The sequence below is a fragment of the Ovis aries genome, chromosome 18, assembly GCF_016772045.2.
Source record: "Ovis aries strain OAR_USU_Benz2616 breed Rambouillet chromosome 18, ARS-UI_Ramb_v3.0, whole genome shotgun sequence".
Classification (NCBI taxonomy): Eukaryota; Metazoa; Chordata; class Mammalia; order Artiodactyla; family Bovidae; genus Ovis; species Ovis aries.
Window position 1 is genome coordinate 56,626,186 of NC_056071.1, and position 19,958 is coordinate 56,646,143.

Sequence of the window (19,958 nt, forward strand, 5' to 3'; positions counted from 1 at the left end):
TGGACACAAGACCAGAGTGGTCACACGCATATCGGGCAGTGTGGTTTCTTAGCAACAAACCAGAAACTGTGTTAAGTAGGTCTCGTCTGTGTCTGGGTGCATGTGCAGTCAGAAACGCAGTGACTGTTGCAGGTAAATGGACATTTCCTTCGTGGATCGATTTGTTCTTGAGATTCTACTGCAGTGCAGTCGCCTGACAAAGCCTGAAAGGCTGTAGTATTCTTGAAATTGATTCGCGGATCTGGAGCTAATTGTAAGAGGAATGAATCTTATCTGTTTATGCTTGCCATTTAATGAGTGCTGTGCTTTGAGTTATAACAATTTGCCTGAAATGGCATAGAATATCCGTTCTTAAGATCCACCTTACTTCTTTTTTTTTTTTTTTTGAAAAAAAAAATTTATTTATTTGGCTGCATTGGATCTTAATTGTGGCACGTGGAATCTTTTTTTTTTTTTTTTTTTCAGTTGAGGCAGGTGGGATCTATTTCCCTGACCAGGGATGAAACGCTGCATTGGGAGCACAAGAGTCTTAGCCACTGGACCACCAGAAATGTCCCCACCTTAGCTTCTAAATCCATCAATCCTTCCCATGCCCTGTTGCTGGAGTGATCTTAAGGACATGCTTTATTTCCGCTTCACCTCCTGTAATAGAGAGTCAGGAAGGAGAAGACACATGCCCCATGTCACTTAGCTAGTGAGGGGCAGGACTAGGCTTCAGACCCAGATAAGCCCCCTGTGTTATGTTTGTGGGGTTTGGGGTTTGAGACGTGAATTACTGTACTGTGTGACCCCTCAAAGATGGTGGCCTTTGAGATAGAGCTCTAGGGACAGTGGTGTCTGTGAGGTATTTTATTACTCCCCTGAAGCCCAGCATCAAAGGGTCATTGTTTTGCAAGTCTTCCTCCTGGATCACGATTCCCTGGGAGGAAATAAAGCCAGACTCTCGACTCCATGGTGCACACCGCCTGCTCCATCACTGGCATTCTGGTTATTAATAGTATGGGCTGAAGAGTAAACAAGTGAGTGAGTGGTTCTAATTCTGTACACAGCCAAGGTTGACGCTTGCCATGCAAACTGAAGCAGAGCATAATACTTTCCATTACCCAACAGTCAGGAGATTATTTGGCCATAAACCACAGTATTTTGCATGTTACCAGAGAATTATAAATTCTCCTTGTTCAAATTATTGTTCTCAGTGATTATTGTGGTGACACAGAAAGAGAGACGGTACTGCCCCATCTTACGAAACAGCGAGCTGGCACGAGTCAGGAATGAGCCTTAGCAGGTGTTAGGGCGAAACAGGTGCCAGCCGACTGCCTGGGGCTCTGTTTGCCAAGGCAAACGCTGTCACAGCACACAATGTTAAAGAGCCTCATGCTGTCTTGCTGAGAAATTGTGTGCATTTGATCCCAGCTCATTCTGTTTCACCCTGAATGTGGGCCCTTCAGATACAGGCTTACTTTTGAGGTGCTTTGAGTCTTTTGGGCCACAGCACCTATTTATAGCTGGGTCTCCAAATTTACGTGAACAAAGGCTCTGCTTCACCTCCCCCACCCAACCCCCACCCTCTGGAAGCACCTTATAGCACATTCTGTGTCTCCAACTTGTACTCGGATGTGACATCTGGAGAAGCTAGCAGATCATCAGTCATGCTCTCGTTTGTGTCTATTCATTAAACATTTTTTCTCTCTTATAATACATACTCATCAATTTCTTGCCAAGTGCCAGACACATAGGGAGATATAAAAATGAATGAAGAAGACTCACTCATGGGACCCAGTACCCTCGTCTGTGGGGCAGATTTTATCAAAGATTTTCAGGCAAAGGAAGGACCTTTACAAGTCACCAATGCCAACTACTTAATACTGAATATTAGACATTACTGTCTTTCAAAATCTTTCCACTACTATGCCTGAGGTTTTTGTATCTCCTCAATAAATGGACAGAGGAGGCTGGCGGGCTTACAGTCCATGGGGTTGCAAAGAGCTGGACACGACGGAGTGATGGATTTTTGGTATCTCCTCTCTCCTCTATTCTTTAGTGAGCTTGCCTTTCATCCCTGCCCTCCAAATGATTCAAGGAAGACCTCTGATGGCTAAACATTTATTGAGGCAGTCTTCTGAACAGGAAGCACCCACCTTAGGCATTACTTCTTGTCCTATTTGTCCTTTTAAGGGGAAAGTGTGAGTAAGTATATTGGCTTTTCAGGTGGCTCAGGGGTAAAGGATCTCTCTGCCAATGCAGGACATGCATGTTCGATCCTTGGGTTGGGAAGATCCCTGGATGAGGAAATGGCACCCCACTCCAGTATTCTTGCCTGGAGAATTCCATGGACAGAGGAGCCTGGTGGGCTGCAGTTAATGGGGTCACAAAGAGACATGACTGGGCAACTGAGCATGCACATATCAGTTAGATCACACTCTTTCTCCTCACCACCATTCCCACACTCCTGCTTTGCCTAAGAAATAACTCAAGCCGCTAAAATCACTTTTTGTATTAAAACACATATATGGTCATTATATGAAGCTGCCCTTGTTAACAGTTTGCATATCTTATTTCTCCTCTTAGGTCATAAGCTCAAATAGGTGGGGGCTGCATCTCATTTTCACCCCTTTTGCTCCTGCTTCACTCCAAGCATGGTATTAGGTGAGTAGAGTGAGGCTTTATAAATATTTCTATTAGATCAAATATGCTTTTTGCATGGGGTTCGAATAAAGGAGTCCTTTTCTTTTTGCAACAGAGTTGGGCATGCGGAACATGAACCCAAACCAGCTTTCAATTCTGCTTGTTGAAGGGACTGCTGAATACATTCAAGGTTAAAAACACAGACAAGCGGGAATTCCCTGGCGGTCCAGTGGGTAGGACTGTGCTTCCACTGCAGGGGGCCCAGGTTGATCTTTGATCAGGGAACTAAGATCCTGCAAGCCGTGCCACATGGCCAACGTAAAAATTAAAAAGATTTAAAAAATAATAAAATTAAAACATGAAATAAAAACACAGACAAGTAACAAATACGTGATGTGGCCAGATTTACACTAAAAGGGGTCGTTGCTCAGTTGCTCAGTTGTGTCTGACTTTTTGTGACCCATGGACTGTAGCACACCAGGTTTTCCTGTCATTTCACCACCTCCCAGTACCACTCTAGTACTCTTGCCCGGAAAATCCCATGGACGGAGGAGCTTGGTGGGCTGCTGTCTATGGGGTCGCACAGAGTTGGACATGACTGAAGCAACTTAGCAGCAGCAGCAGCAGATATATGCATGCATGCCAAGTTGCTTCAGTTGTGTCTGACTCTTTGCAACCCTATGGACTGTGGCCTGCCAGTCTCCTCTGTCTGTGGGATTCGCCGGGTAAGGATGCTGGAGTGGGTTACCATGTCCTCCTCCAGGTGAATCTTCCTGATCCAAGGATTGAACCTGCGTCTCCTGTGGCATCTGCATTGCAGGCAGATTCTTTACTGCCAAGCCACTGGTGAAACCATGCTAAGTACTCAAATTTTTGGTTAATGAATGTACAAATGTTACTTCTTAAGCACAGGCTTCATTAACCAAAGCTCAATTGTTGGCATTATTCTACGATCCAATGACAACGTGTGTGGGGGAATTCTCTCACACACCCACCAAGTGATTCTCCTCGACTCCAGCTGTGTGTCCTACAATTTAACTCAGTTCTGATGCGATCTACCTCAAGTTAGCATCAGATCCTACAAATTAAGGACTCAGCCCCTAAAGACTGCCCCCCCTTACTTCAAATGCTAATCACAAGTCCAGGTTGTCATGAACTTCCCCAGTGTCTGGTGGTTAAGACTGTCTTCCACTTCAGGGGGCGTGGGTTCGATCCCTGGTCAGGGAACTAAGGTCTCATATGCTGCAGAGTGGGACCAGATCTTTTTTAAGAATATGGGGAAAAAAACAAGTCTAGGTTGTCACCAGTGCTTCTGACCCATCAGTTATAAATCAGAGGTTCTCATGACCCCCTTTTCAGACTCGATTACTTTGCTATAGTGGCTCACAGAACTCAGAACAGTTTACTTCATTTACTGGTTTATTATAAAAGGATATGATAAAGGATCCAGATGAACTGCCAGATGGAAGAGATGAGGGCGAGGAGTTTCTATGCTCTCTCCGGGACCACTCTCCCATCACCTCCTCCTCATCACCCATCTGGAAGTTCTCCAAGCCTCCTAGCATTAGGACTTTAAGGAGGCTTCCTCTGCTCTGGAGGACCAGGGGTGAGACTGAAAATTCCAAGCTTCTAACCAAGGCTTGCTCACGCTGGTGCCCAGCCTTCGCCCAGCAGCCTATCCGCAGTGTCCTCAACAGAGCAAGAGATGCTCTTAGTGTTTTTATCACTTAGGAAATTACCAAGGGTTTTAGGAGCTCTGTGCCAGGAACCAGGAGCAGAAACCAATGTATGTATTTTTTATTATCTCACAATTGTCTATTAATGGTGGACATAATAGAAAATTAATCTCTGTGATATTGAAAACACTTTCTGAGCCAAGAGTCTTAATCTCTTTTTCTTATGAAATTTGTTAATCAGCTGCAATACCGAGTGGATTTGAGTTTTACCAATTCCGTCTTTTGCTTGAGAGAGGCTGTCCTCAAGAGAGAGGAAGATGGGAATTGACTTTGTTTTGCTTTCAGTTAATTTTTGTTTTTAATTAATTTTTAAAAGAAAAGTAAGTGCACTATTCTATTTCTCCCTGTGCACATGTGTCTTAAAAAAAGGTTCTGATACACCTGGCACCACTGTGTGTAAAAGTCATAGACTCATTCACCTACGGGTCTGTCTCCAGACAGGAGGATATATTATCTGAAATGTACAGGCTGCTAGGATGAAAGTTGATGGACTGACAATATTAGATTTATTTTTAACTGGGCAAGGGGAGGGAAGGGGGTATGAAAAATTCATGGTTGGGAGAAGCAAGTCCCTGCAAAGGAAAGATGAATGTTCTTGGTGTACAGATTTTGATATATTAATAACCACTGTGGTTCAGAAAAGCTTAGATGAACAATTTGTTGAGGCAACATTACTACAATACTTTGGGGGCCCTGGAGGCCTCAGGGTTTCTTATATATTCATGTGTAGATGCAGCCAAGGTGAATAAACGCCATTCAAAGAGGTTGGAATGGATTTTTCCCAGTGGGTAGGTGGAGAGGAAATCAAATGACAGACACCTGGACTCCTAACTTCATTTTTAACTCTCCTAAATGAAGATCACTGTTGATGAAGAAACTCAAGAGAATCAGATTTACATGACATTTATGTATTCATTCAGCCAGCATTTCTTGAGCTCTATGCCGATATGAGATGGTTGGATAGCGTCACTGACTTGATTGACATAAGTTTGAGCAAACTCTGGGAGACAGTGAAGGACAGGGAAACCTGGCGTGCTGCAGTCCATGGGGTTGCAAAAAGTTGGACACGACTTAGCAACTCAGTTCAGTGCAATCGCACAGTTGTGTCCAGCTCTCCCGGAGCTTGCTCTAACTCATGTCCACTGAGTCAATGATGCCATCCAACCGTCTCATCTTCTGTTGTCACCTTCTCCTCCTGCCTCAATCTTTCCCAGCATCAGGGTCTTTTCCAAAGAGTCAGTTCTTTGCATCAAGTGACCAAAGCATTGGAGCTTCAGCTTCAGCATCTGTGCTTCCAATGAAGATTCAGGACTGATCTCCTTTAGGATTGACTGGTTTGATCTCCTTGCTGACTTAGCAACTGAATAAAAGCAAATGCCAGGTAACTATGTTAGGTGCTGGAGCCTTGAAGCAAAATTCAGCTAAGTCCTTGTCCTGGAGAGGCCCTCAGTTTATCCTGAAATGAAAATGTGGTGGATAGGACGGGGGTGGCCATAGAGATCTCCCAGCTGCTGGTGCCTGGGAAAAATGACCATTCACATCCAGAGCGTCTGAGGAAGTTGTTCTACCCCACAGAGGCTGGTAAGCTATGAGTTGTCATGGCAACAGATTAAACAGATGGAACAGGGTGTGAGGGCCCCAGCTGTGAGTATACTGTCTCCTCCTCCTCTAGCCTGACGCTTCCTCGCTTACTGCTGAGACCATTTTCCTGGATGTGGGATTTGGCTGGAGAAGAAGAGCAGATGGAAGGGGGCTGCTGGGAAGGGGAGAGGATAGTAGAGACACTACAGATTCACACAGAATAGCAAGTAAAATTTAGCGTAACACTTATGGGACCCTCATCACGTGCCAGGCACGCCTGCAACCTCATCTCAGCTGATTCTCATCACAACACTCTGGCAGTTCTCTTTCCCCCATTATAGAGGTGAGAAAACTGAGGCCCAGATGGGCTGTAGATAAACGGTAGGCAGCAGAGGTGAGATTCAAATCTGGGACTGTCTGATTCCCATGCCTGAGCTCTTAGCACCCAGCTTCAGTAGTTCTGAACTGAAGGTACAACAATGAACCTGGGGAAGTGGAGGAGGAAGGGCTAAAATGCAGAGTCCAGGGCCCAGTTCCAGACCTGCTGAGTCAGAATATCTGGGGGGTTGGGCCAAGGAATTAGAATATGAAGGGATCTTGGGGGTCTTGGAGACCTGAGTGGTACCTAGAGAGAGGAAGTGACTTTCCCCAGGTACCAGGGTGAGTTGAGACTAGGATCAAGATCTTCTATACTAGCTTACACGCTTGTTCTTAGTTGCTTCAGTCATGTCTGACTCTTTGTGACCCTATGGACAATAGCCGGCCAGACTCCTCTAACCATGGAATTCTCCAGGCAAGAATACTGGAGTGGATTGCTATGCCCTCCCCTCCAGGGGATCTTCTTGACCCAGGGATTGAACACACGTCTCCTGTGCCTCCTGCATTGCAGGCCAGTTCTTTACTGCTGAGCCATCAGGACTTAAAGGTGTGAAGTGGGGTGTTCACAGGAAACAGTAGAGAATACGGTGGGCTGACCACAAAGTTGTCCTTCATTTAGGATAATAAGGCTCCATCTAACCGGTGCTCCAATCAAGAAAAAGAAGAGAGAAGCCCTAACCAGTGCTTACTATATTTTCTTTCCAGCATTACTGCCTGCAAGGCCAACCCACTTCCTAGCCCAGTCACCAGGGTAACCATCACCCCCACCTTGACAGTCAAGTGCGTCCGCAGGCTCTTGCACCCACATCCAGGGCCGAGAGACCCAGCCCTATAATCAGCCTCCCGCTGCCTCTCCAGACAGTCAGCAGCATCAGCTCCCTGCTCTCAGGGCCCATCACCCCATCCCAGGATCTGCAGACACCCCTCCCCACGCTCACACGCTGCATTCTGCTTCCCTCGCCCACCGCCTCCCAGGAGACAAATGTGCGACTGCACTTCTGGCGGGGATGACCACCTCTGGAGGGAGGAGCCTGCCCTTGTGTTGGGGCACAGCCCAATACACCCGGCCCACACATGAGAAAAGAACACCCCCTCCCAGAGGAGGAGCGCTATGGCAGTGAGCACCCTCTCACCCTCCAGAGACAGCTGAGGGGGCGGCTGGAGTTTGGAAGAGTTGGCAAAGTGACAATCAGGCCGGGCTAGGGGCGGAGGCAGCTAATAGTGAGGAGGACCAGGGTGGGGGGAAGTTAAGCTGAGCACCCAAATCCTGTTGCTAATGAAAAAGTTCCCTGCCTGCCCCACCACAGGGCTCCCTGTTGAGGAAATGGGACACCCCCCACCCCACTTCCCCATCACAGTCACCTGGAGCCTGCCCCTGCGGGTGATGATGCTAACTGCCTGTTCAAGGACCAGCCAGAATACTTCCAGGAGGCTGGGCTGCTCATGGGGCCATGGAGTCCCCTTCAGGACTTCAAAAGGATCGATTCCATCTAGCCCACCCAGTGCCCTGCCTGCTAGGATGCATGTCTCTGTCTGACCTCCTTCCTCAATGGCTGCAGCCCATCAATGCTTCCTACCAGCTTCATTCTGACCTGGGTGGCAGACACCCCAGCTGTCACCCTCCTCACTGTTCCTTCCCTTATCTTCCTGCTTGGACACATCTTAGGCCATCTGAGATTCTCTGCATCTCAGCTGTCTCCTAGGCTCTGAGCCACTTTGACCCTAAGGACCAGAGATGGCTGTCCCGATTACCCTACTTTCTTGGTTCCCTGCAGCCTCAGAGGTTGAGGCCTTCATAGGATTGAGACCTTCCTCCAGAGGGCTTGGGGCCTGGTGCCCCCAGGAGCTGCTGAAGGAACCAGGTGAAACCATTAGAGTGCCAGGGACTTGACTCCTCAGGGAGCCAACTGTGACCCATAGAAGGTAGACGGCAGGGGAAACTGATTCTCACAGTGGTTCCCAGGCCAGGTGTCTGCACAGCCTGTCTGGAGAAGGTCCTCTGTGACTAAACACCTACCTGGCTGTGTCTTTGTGACCTGGTGGCTGGCTGGGCAGCACAGCGCCTGTATCTGTTTCCATTTGTGCCCCATCTTGCTTCACTCCACTCACTTGGGTTGCCCTAGGGCTGTACCATCCACGGAAGAGTGTGTGCTAAGATTCTAATAGGGCAGAATTCTCATTCTATGTTATCTAGCCTAACTCCCTCACTTGACAGAGGGAGCTAAGAGCTAGAGAAGTTCAGTCATTTCCCCAAGTTCATAACTAGTTAATGGAGAAGCTCTGTCTATTCATCACTTGAACAACTAATTAATAAGCACCTACCATGTTCCAGGGACAATTCTAGGCACTGAGGATGCAGTGGTGAACCACATGGACAAAGCCCCTCCTTTTATGGAAGACAGCGCTTGAGTGGAGGGTTAGAGGGGAAAGGACTGTAAAAGAGATGAATAAGAAAAATACTCAGATGTTAGACAGATGAGTGCTGGTAGTGGTGATGGTTGGGTATTATGGGCTGGACTATGTCCTTCAAAATTCATATGTTAAATCCTGACCCCTAGCACCTCAGAACGTGACTGCATTTGGAGACAGGGCTATTAAAGGGGTGGAGTTAAAATGAGGCCATTGGAGTGGGTTCTAGCCCAATATATGTGTTCAGTCACTCAGCTGTGTCCGACTCTGCAACCCTAGGGACTGTAGCCGGCCAGGCTCCTCTGTCCATGGGATTATCCCAGCAAGAATACTGGAGTAGGTGGCCATTTCCTACTCCAGACCCAACATGCATGGTGTCCTTATAAGAAGAGAAAATGTGGACACATAAAGAGACACCAGGGATGCCTACACACAGAAAAAAGACCCTGTGAAGACACAGCTGCCTGTAAGCTTCAGGAGAAACCAACCCTGCTGACACCTTGATCTTAGACTTCCAGCCTCTAGGTGGAGAGACAGTACACTTCTGTTGCTTAAGTCACCCAGTCTGTGGTATTTTGGCCCTAACAAACTAAAACATTTTCATAAAGGGTGTTCTGAGCTGGCTTCCTTGAGAAAGGGAAAGGAAAACCCTGAAGGATGCAATGGGGGGGGGGAAATCTTCTGAAACTCCGATGGAAGAGCATCCCAGGCTTCAGGGCTCTGACACGCCTCACCCCTCGAGTGCCCACGGGACAGCATGGACACCAGTGCATGCCAAAAAGCAGGGTGGGTGAGGGAGAAAACGGGAGGATGGGAGATCAGAGACGTGACGGGATGTGGGAGGATGTTCTCTGCAGGAGGTGGGGAGTCGCTGCAGAGTTTAGAGCGGTGGTTCTCAGTTGGGAAGAAGAGGGTTTTGTGTCCAAATCTGGCAAGTGTCTGAAGATATTTCCAGGGTCATAACTGAGAAGGTGTGAGGAGAGGGTTATGTCAGACACTGGCATCTAGTGGGTAGAGGCCAGGGAGGCTGCTAATGCACACGATAGCATTTTGCTCCAGCTCCCAAATAGAGGGCTTCCCTGTGGCTCAAATGGTTAAGAATTTGCCTGCAATGCAGGAGACCCAGGTTCGATCCCTGGGTCAGGAAGATCCCCTGGAGAATGGCAATCCATTTCAGTATTCTTGCCTGGAGAATTCCATGGACAGAGAAGCCTGGGGGTTATAGTCCGTGGGATCCTAACGAGTTGGACATGACTGAGCGAACTGTCACTTCACTTTCCAAATAAAGAACTACCAAGAATCCCACAGTAACAAGGTTGAGAAGCCCTGGTTTAGAGCATAGTATCATTCTGACTGTGCTGGGAGTGACTTCAAAAGAAGAGCAGGGATTCTCTGGAGAGCCAGTGCTTAGGACTTGGAGGTTTCACTGCTGTGACCTGGGTTCAATCCCAGGTCGGGGAACTGTTAATAAACTCCTGCAAGCCGCACATCATGGCAGAAAAGAAAAAGCAGCAGCAAAGGCTCCATTAATCCAGGAGACTTGGCCCAGGGTGGCAGATCTTCTGCTAAGCCTGGAGTGCTACAGTTCATGGAGTGACAAGGAGTTGGATACAACTTAGTGACTAAACAACAATGTCAATTTAGTGTTCCCTGCCCTATTCTCCCTGCCTCTTCCATCTTTCTCTTACCACTTTCTCAACAAACAGTAACAGAAGCCTTGCTATCTGTTAATTGTTGTGCCAGGTACTGGGCAGATTCTAACAGGTATAGCCTAGTAGGAACCTGAACTAGTTCACTCAGACCCAAGCTGGTGAGAAGGGAGCTGTTCCATGGGGCAGGTGCTAACTTGGGGAAAGTCCTCTTGGGGCTATAGGTGGACCTCCACGACCGTTGTCAGCAGTTACCATCTACTCACACATTGAAGAAATCACAGAATGAGCACAGGGTGGGTGATAGCTCCATGCAGCTAGCTGCACAAGTGCAGAACTTGGAAATATCCTTAATGCCTCTGTCTCCCTCACCCCCACCCCTCCACCTCTAATCCATCCCCAGCTACCTCCAAAACCTCTCTTGAATCTGTTCACATTGCTCCATCTCTATCATCATGACTCTAGTCCAAGCTCCTATCATCTCCTAGCTCGTCTCTCTATTGTCACTCTGGTGCCCCTAGAATCTTTTATTCATTAGGACAGATGGGCTATGCCGCAGTCACAGAAAACATGAATTCTCAGTGGCTTAACACAATAGAAGTTTATTTCTGACTTATGCAAAAATAGTTGAGGTGATCCTCCTCCATCAGTCTGCTCCCTGTATTTTTTCCATAGTAATTATTACAGTTTGTAGTTATCTATTTAATTATATCAATTATTAGATCAATTTCTATTGCTATCCCTAGGGTATGTACTCCTTAATGGTAGGACCTGTACCTAGCTTGCTATGAATCCCTAGACCTAGAACAGTGCCTATAATATAGCTATGATTAATGCTTAATATAACATATAAAGTATAATCTTGAAATATTTTTTGAATGAATGGTTGGATGAATGCAGTGGCTATGCTATGACTGGAAACCACATCACCTCCCAGATCTAAAAAATTCTAAAATACTTCATGCATAAAACATGATATGGAATACATATGTATATTTCAAGCCTAACAATAAAACACTCACATATCACTACCCAGTTTTAAAAATAACACATCACTTGGGACTTCCCTGGGGGTTTCATGGTTAAGACTGCACTTGCACTGCAGGGTGAGCTCCATCCCTGGTCTGGGAACTGAGATCCCACATGCTGATTTGGGCATGGCTGAAAAAACTGTAACAGAAAACAAACACGTCACTAACATCTATGTGCCCCTCCCTGATCACATCTCAGTCCCAGAGATTAACAAAAGGCTCCATTTTTTTATCCATCATCTCCTTTTCCTTATCAACATTTTAACCACATGGGGCTTCCCATGGTGCTAATGGTAAAGAACCCACTTGCCAACGCAGGAGAAATGAGACGCGAGTTCGACCCCAGAGTCAGGAAGATCCCCTAGAGGAGGGCATGGCAACCCACTCCAGTATTCTTGCCTGGAGAATCCTGTGGATAGAAGAGCATGGATGGCTATAGTTCGTCAGATCACAAAGAGTCAGACATGACTGAAGCGACTTGTCATGGATGCAGTTATTACATATAGTATTGCTTTTGAATGTTATATAAATAGTATAACACTGTATGTAGTCTTTGGCAATTTGCATTTGTTGTTCAACACCTTTGTGAGATTTATTTTTGTAGAATTACATAGTTGGGGTTCATTTTTATCATCACAGTTTTCCACTGATAGAGTGTAATATAATTAATTTATCCTCCTGTTAATGGGTATTTGAATTGTTACCAGCTTTTTGCAATTGCAATTTGCACTGCTGTGAACTTTCTTGTACATGTCTCTGTGCAAGTGTGAAAAGAATTCCTCTAGGGTACATAGTACATACCTTGAAGAGGTAAATTCCATTTTACAAGTCAATGCTGTGGCTTCCAAAGTGCTTACAACAATTTTCATTTCCACCAACAGTGTGCAAGAGTCCCCTCCGTTCTACATCCTTCAGACACCTGATGCCGTCAGACTTTTAAAATCTGTGCCTGTTCTGTAGGTGTCTACATTTACCTTCCCCTGATTATTAATGAGGCTGGGCTTTTTCCCATAGGTTTATTAGTGAGTTTTCTTTTGCAAAACAGTCGCTCATATATTTTGCCGGTGTTTCCACTTAGCTGTCTTCTTACTGAGTTTTTGGAGTTCTTAATTCTAGACAGCATTTTTTCCATGGCTATTTTATTGTAAATATCCTTTCCTGATTTGCAGGTTTTCTTGTGCATTATGATGAATTGAGTTCTAAATTTCAAAGTAGTTACATTTATCAATCTTTTATATATTATAATCTTTTTTTTTTTGTATAAGAAAACTCTCCATGATGTCATAAAACTATTCTTCTATATTTTCTTCCAAACTTTTGAAAGGTTTGTCTTCGGTTTTTTTACTCACCTGAAAATGATTTTGCCTATGGTCTCAATTAGAAATCTAATTTAAATAGTTTTCTCATTATCATATTATAATTACATTAGTTTCCTACTGCTGCTGTAACAAATTACCACCAATCTAGTAGCTTGAGAAACACAAATTTATTATCTCACAGTTCCGGAGATTAGAACTGGGTTTCACTGGGTTAAATTCAAGGTGGCTGCAGGAGCTGCATGGCATTTCCACCTGGAGAATCTAGAAGCTTGTTTTTGTTTTTTCCCAGCTATCCACGTGTGCTCTCTTCCACCTTCCAAGCAATGGCTAGTCAAGTTTCTCTTGCCTCCTATCACTCTGACACTGACCCTCCTGCCTCTCTCTTTCACTTGTAAGGACTCTTTATGATGACATTGGGCCTACCCGGATCATCCAAGAAAATCCTCCCACCTCAAAATCTTTAAACTAGTGACATCGTTCCAGGTGGCTTGGTGGTAAAAAAATAAAAAGAATCTGCCTGCCAAGCAGGAGATATGGCTTTGATCCCTGGGTCCGGAAGATCCCCTGGAGAAGGAAATGACAACCTACTCCAGTATTCTTGCCTGGGGAATCCCACGGAGGAGCCTGGCTGGCTACAGTCCATGGGGTCACAAAGAGTTGTGCATGATTTAGCAACTAAACAACAACAACTGTCACATATTTAAAGTCCCTTTTGTTGGGTCAGGTAACACAGTCACACAATAGAGGATTAGGATATGGACATCTTTGGGACAGCTTCATTCTGCCTCTCACAATAATTGATTCAGCACAATGTATTTAATCTTTCCTGAACCTGGGAACAGAGGAACACTGATCTGGTGGTAAAAACAATAATAATAGCAGACACTGAATGCTTGCTGTGTGCCAGGAATTTCTCTAAGGACTGTACCCATATTACCTCATTTAATTCTCACATGACTTTGTGTTAAGGGCCAGTACTATTATTTCTGTCTTTGGCTTCCCTGGTGGCTCAGCTGGTAAAGAATCCACCTGCAATGTAGGAGACCTAGGTTCGATCCCTGGGTTGGGAAGATCCCCTGGAGAAGGGAAAGGCTACCCACTCCAGTATTCTGCCCTGGAGAATTCCATGGACTGTAGAGTCCATGGGGTCTCAAAGAGTCAGATATGACTGAGTGACTTTCAGTTTCATTATTTCTGTCTTATAGATGAGTGAAGCGAGGGACAAAGTGATTAAGTACCTTGCTCACAGCTGGAAGTGGCAGAGCCAGGACTCGAACTCAGGCAGCTGGGATCCGAAGTTCATGCACCCAACCACCATGGCGTTGTTCAAGGGACAGAACTAATAAGTAAACCTACCTCCCCTTAGCTGCTCAAGCCTAACCAAAGAACTTCTCTGAACCTCAGTTTCTTTATAAAATTGGAAAAGTAGTGCATCTCTTCTGTACCTCACATGGCTGCCCTGAGGAAACATTGAGACAAGTTGTAACAAAGCAGTTCAGATAAGGAAAAGAGGGCGCCAAGAGTCATTCCACTGCATGTCCCTGACAGATTCGGGACTGGGACTCAGGTTTCCTGGCAAGGTGGGCTATTTCTACCACATGGTGGTAACTACAGCAGGTGCAACTCTTCAGCCTGAGTATTTTCACTTCACCAACCTCCTGTCCACGAAAGCTGTGTCAGAGTGTTCAATTGTTCATTAAGAACAGCCTCAAGTCTCAGAGGAGAAGGCAATGGCACCCCGCTCCAGTACTCTGGCCTGGAAAATCCCATGGACGGAGGAGCCTGGTGGGCTGCAGTCCATGGAGTTGCTAAGAGTCAGACACGACTGAGCGACTTCACTTTCACTTTTCACTTTCATGCATTGGAGAAGGAAATGGCAACCCACTCCAGTGTTCTTGCCTGGAGAATCCCAGGGACGGGGGCCGCTGTCTATGGGGTCGCATAGAGTCGGACATGACTGAAGTGACTTAGCAGCAGCAGCAGCAAGTCCCAGAGGATGCTGTTACAAAATTCAAATAGGAGATAACATAACACTTCTTATCTGAAACAGGGTAAAGCTTACAAGTATTGTTTAGTAGCAGCTACAAATAAAAAGGAAAAGGAGAATTTCAGAAAATTCATAGAAGACGGAGGCTACAAGATATTAGCTAAGGAAAACCACCTTCATTGTGTCTTTGCTTTTTCTCCATCCTGATTCCATCAAGATCCACCCCTTTTCATTTTCCCTTGAATTCTCCCTAGTGGAGTAGGGACCAGGAAACCTGACTTGCAGCTTTGGGGTAACTCCTGACCATTTTTTGCTTTGATCTTCAAGGCAATATCTAAAAAAAAAAAAAAAGAAAGAAAAAGAAAAGAGGCAAAGAGTGAGAGGATTCATTCTATTGGATATTAGGACATATATTAATAAAAAAAATCACAGCAATAAAATCAGTGCAGCACTGGTATAAGAGCTGAGCTACGTCAACAGAAGAGCAAAGAGAGCCTAGACAGAGACAGATGTCTAAGGGGACTTGGCTTACATCACAGATGCCATCACGTCTTGGTAGGGAAAAGATAGATTGTTTGGTGGGTACTGCTGGGAAAACTGGCTTAGCATGTGCAGAAAGTAATACTGAATTCCTATTTGCAGTACATAGGAGGTGAACTTTTGATGAATTAAGACATGTGTTATGTACAAATGTGAAGCAAAAGAGGGGGAAATGTAGGAGAATATTTTGCAACCATGAGTATCAGAAGATCCTCAAACAAGATCCCAAAAAGGTTTTCACAAAGCTGAAATGGCATGCATCTGAGTACATCAAAATAGGGACTTCCCCTACACTGGAAGAGAGCAAATACCAGGCTAAAAGGATGCAAGAAAGACTGGGAGATACTGGCAATGTCCAAGGCTGACAAGAGGTTAATATTCAGAATATATAAGAAATTTACCTGCCTCCCGAGAAATCTGTATGAAGGTAAGGAAGCAACAGTTAGAACCGGAGATGGAACAATGGACTGGTTCCAAATTGGGAAAGGAGTATGTCAAGGCTGTATATTGTCACCCTGCTTATTTAACTTATATGCACAGTACATCACACAAAATGCCCAGGTGGATGAAGCACAAGCTGGAATCAAGATACCTGGGAGAAGTATCAATAACCTCATAGGCAGATGACACCACCCTTACGGCAGAAAACAAAGAGGAAATGAAGAGCCTCTTGATGAAAGTGAAAGAAGAGAGTGAAAAAGCTGGCTTAAAACTCAACATTCAGAAAACTAAGATCATGGCATCTGGTCCCATCATTTCATGGCAGATAGATGGGGAAACAATGGAAGCAGTGACAGACTTTATTTTCTTGGGTTCCCAAACCACTGCAGATGGGGACTGCAGCCATGAAATTAAGACACTTGCTCCTTGGAAGAAAGGCTATGACCAACCTAGACAGCATATTAAAAAGCAGAGACACTACTTTGCCAACAAAGGTCTATCTAGTCAAAGCTATGGTTTTTCCAGTATTCACGTATGGATGTGAGAGTTGGACTATAAAGAAAGAAAGCTGAGCACCAAAGAATTGATGCTTTTGAACTGTGGTGTTGGAGAAGACTCTTGTGAGTCCCTTGGACTTCAAGCAGATCAAATTTGTCAGTCCTAAAGGAAATCAGTCCTGAATATTCATTGGAAGGACTGATGCTAAAGCTGAAGCACAATACTTTGGCCACCTGAAGCGAAGAACTGACCCCTTGGAAAAGACCCTGATGTTGGGAAAGATTTAAGGCAGGAGGAGAAAGGGATGGCAGCGGATGAGATGGTTGGATGGCATCACCAACTTGAGGGACATGAGTTTCAGCAAGCTCCAGGAGTTGGTGATGGACAGGGAAGCCTGGTGTGCTGCCATGGGGTTGCAAAGAGTTGGATACGACTGAGCAACTGAACCGAAGAAACTTTAAAAATTCATTCAGAAAAATAATAGGAAATCTAGCAGAAAAATAGCCAAAAGATGTAAGCAGGTAGTTCACGGAAGGAAAAACATCTCTGTAACTCTTAAATATATGCAAAAATAGTTATCCCTAATTGTGAAAACTGGGCTTCCCTAGTGGCTCAGTGGTAAAGAATCCGCCTGCCAAGTAGGAGATGTGGGTTTGATCCCCAGGTCCTGAAGATCCCTTGGAGAAGGAAATGGTAACCCACTCCAGTATTCTTGCCTGGGAAATCCCACAGACAGAGGAGCTTGATGGGCTATAGTCCATGGTATCTCAAGAATCCAATACCACTTGGCGACTAAACAACAAATCAAGAAAATTAAAATGTGGTACTACTCCTGTAGGACTCTTTGCAACCCTGTGGACTGTAGCCTCTGTCCAGAGAATTCTCCAGGCAGAAATACTGGAATGGGTTGCCATTTCCTTCTCCAGGGGATCTTTCCAACCCAAGGATGGAGCCTGGGTCTCCTGCATTGCAGGCAGATGCTTTACCATCTGAGCCACCAGGGAAACCCTTACCAATGCCAGATTAATATAAATTGGGACATAATACCAAAAGTTAATGTACAAAATGGAGAGACAGGAACCTTCCTATCTTCATTGGTGGAGTGCAAAGCCATCCTAGAGAGTACCAGGGCAGACTGAAACCAAGCAGTGTAGGTTCTATGAGCAAGCAACTCCATTTCTTCCCTCAAGGTCCATGAGAGACACATGTAATACCCATTCCAGCATTTCTGTGATAACAAGGTACTGCTGGCAACCAGTTTATTATTTAAAGAACTTATAAGTAAAATGTGCTAGATCCCCAATTCAAATACTTTTAAAGGACAGTTAAGGAACTCCTGATATGATAAGCCCCACCAATAGCTCTCTTAGACATTATGTTGAAGGAAAAAAGTACAGAATGAGTTCTTATCACAACAGCATTCATGTATATTCGAAACAGATACTTAAACCAAAAGCACTGTCTTTCGAGGATACATACATGCACTGGGACACATCAAACAAGAGAGAATGCATACAGGAGGCGGGTAGAGAAACGACCGTGGAGAGGGAATGAGTGGAAAATAATAATAAAAAAAAGAGGTCCTGCTGACTCTCGGGCGCTGAAGAGTATGATCAACAAAACTCTTGTCTCTGAGGTCCCCCCAAATTGCCCTAACTTCTCCCATCGCTTCCCACTCGTAACAGAATAAAAATGCAAGCAACTCAACGTCGCTGCCTGGACTCTTCTCCATTAAGGACCTACCTCTCTACCTTGTCAAGCACCCGTTTCCCTGCACTCCAAGCTCTACTTCGCACTTTCTACAACCATATAGACGCTCAGGCTTCAACCCGGAATCCGCTTACTCTAATTTCTCTTGGAAAAATCCTGTTTTAAAATTCAGTTTTAAGTGTCTTCAGGAGTCCTTTTTCTGACGGCTGCCCTCCCTACGTTAACCCCTCCAGGACTGTATTCCCAGATCACCCGTCCCAACAACCTAGCACACCCCAAGTTCTATTTGCTTATTTTTCGTACACAACCCTCCCCCAAGGACAAAGCAGAGTTACCCAGCTCGTGCGCTGGGGTGGGCGGTCCCACGAATAACCGCACCACAATTCCGGCAAGTTAACCAAGATCCCAACCCACCTTCCCCTTTGTTTCCCTCACTTATTGGTTCATCTCCGTCCGGGGTCTACAGACCCCACAGCACCTCCACCGGCTGCAGTAGGTAGGAGGCTCTGCGCATGCACTACAGCAGGCGCGCACTCTGACGGGGGCGGGGCGAAGGGGCGAGGAGGGCGGCGAGGGGACGCGGAGCGGCAGTTGCGTCCGGCCCGCCGGCAGCGGGTGCCCGGGAGGGGGTGGGGCCGAGGCGGGCACCTACCCCGGCACGGCCCCGCCCCCACAGCCCGCCCGCGCGCTTCGCCCCGCCCCCTCGCCTTGGCCGCCCCGCCCCCTCGGCGACCGCGCTCCTTCTCCCGCCGCCAGCTAGCCGCCCGCTAGCCTCCCGCCCGGCTCCGGCGGCGGAGAGCGGGAGAAAGTGTTGCTGGTGGGCGGCCGCGGGGCTGTGAGCGTCCGGCATCCCGGGACCGCTCCGGCCCGGGCAGCGAGGGGGCCCGGCGGTCCATGCATCCGCCGTCGCCCGCCGCCACCGCGATGGATTTCAGTCAGAACAGCCTGTTCGGCTACATGGAGGACCTGCAGGAGCTCACCATCATCGAGAGGCCGGTCCGCCGGAGCCTCAAGGTGCGCCCCGGGGAGGAGGAACTGCCCGCAGGGCGCCCGGCGGCTGGCCCCTGCCCCGACCCCCGCCCGTTCGCTTCACGAGGCGGCCCGGGACCCTCTCAGAGTCCTGCTGCCCGCCCCCGCCCCCCTCAGTCCCCGAGGGCCGTGTTACCCTAACCCGACCCCTCTCGGGCCCCCCTTCTTCGACGCGGCTCGGCTTCTCCCAGCCTGGACCCCCAGCCCTGAGGTACGGGCGCCCGGGACCAGCCCGCGACCCCTCAGACGCTCTGGCTTTTCCAGTTGCCCGTCCCGGCCCTGCCCGCCCCGGGCCCTTTCCCCAACCCGGCCACCTCAGGAACGGCCCGCCGAGCCCCTTCGATTCGGGCCAGCTCGGCGTCCTCTCCCGCGCCGTCCCTCTCTCACGGCCCGGGGCCCCTCCGCCGCGGCCCCCTCCTCCTGGGCCCTGCGGGAGCTGCCCCTCACAGCCGCAGCCCGCTGCCTCCCGCGTCCTCTCCTTGGGGCTCCCCCTCCCCCCGCTTCGGCTCCCTGGTGCTGCTGCTGCCCGGGGTTGTGGACCTAGTCCCAGTCTTCAGTTAACACGGCCCCGACTCTCCTCGCTGCCTTTTCCAGAGATACCTCAGATCCCACTCCGCCCCCCCCTCCCACCTCCGTCCTCATATGAGCAAGCCCAAGGCCCCCACTTCACCTCCCAACCCACCCACACCCATCCTGGAGTCGTCCTGCTCTCCGTCTTCAAAGCCCTCTCGACCCTTTGTCCCGATCCTGAGTCACCACGTGTCCCTTCCTTCCAGCCCCTCCAAGACTCTTAGCAGAGACCCTGCTCCCCAATCCTCAGCCTTCACTAGGCACCCCCCCCCGCCCCGACCTGCCACTAGCTCCCCCACCCCGCAAAGTCATCTTGCTTCCCGAGGCTCCAACCCTTACTGCTGCCAAACCTAGTTGACCGACCACCGACCCCCGCAATTGCACCTTTAGCTCTTTTCGCTCCCACCTGCCGCAATATCTTTGATTTCCTTCCAGCCCCAGAGTTTATTCCATTC

The 19,958-nt window shown here is 47.4% G+C and overlaps 1 protein-coding gene and 1 long non-coding RNA gene across 6 annotated transcripts in view; one reads left to right on the forward strand and one right to left on the reverse strand.

Annotated features, from left to right (window-relative positions):
- Window positions 1–10,960: 10,960 nt before the first annotated feature.
- On the reverse strand, window positions 10,961–18,407 carry LOC114109132 (uncharacterized). Its single transcript, XR_003585817.3, has 2 exons — window positions 18,319–18,407; window positions 10,961–15,049 (listed from the first exon to the last, which is right to left on the reverse strand). It is a non-coding gene; the product is annotated as an uncharacterized LOC114109132 (long non-coding RNA).
- A 266-nt stretch (window positions 18,408–18,673) lies between these two features.
- The window catches only part of PPP4R4 (protein phosphatase 4 regulatory subunit 4), a 103,727-nt gene continuing 102,442 nt past the window's right edge, over window positions 18,674–19,958 (forward strand). For all 5 annotated transcript variants that reach the window (XM_042235416.1, XM_042235417.1, XM_027957357.2 and 2 more), the window contains exon 1: window positions 18,674–18,918. In XM_042235416.1, the coding sequence (XP_042091350.1) occupies window positions 18,799–18,918 (120 nt within the window). In that variant the 5' untranslated portion in view covers window positions 18,674–18,798. The remainder of the gene's footprint in view (window positions 18,919–19,958) is intronic.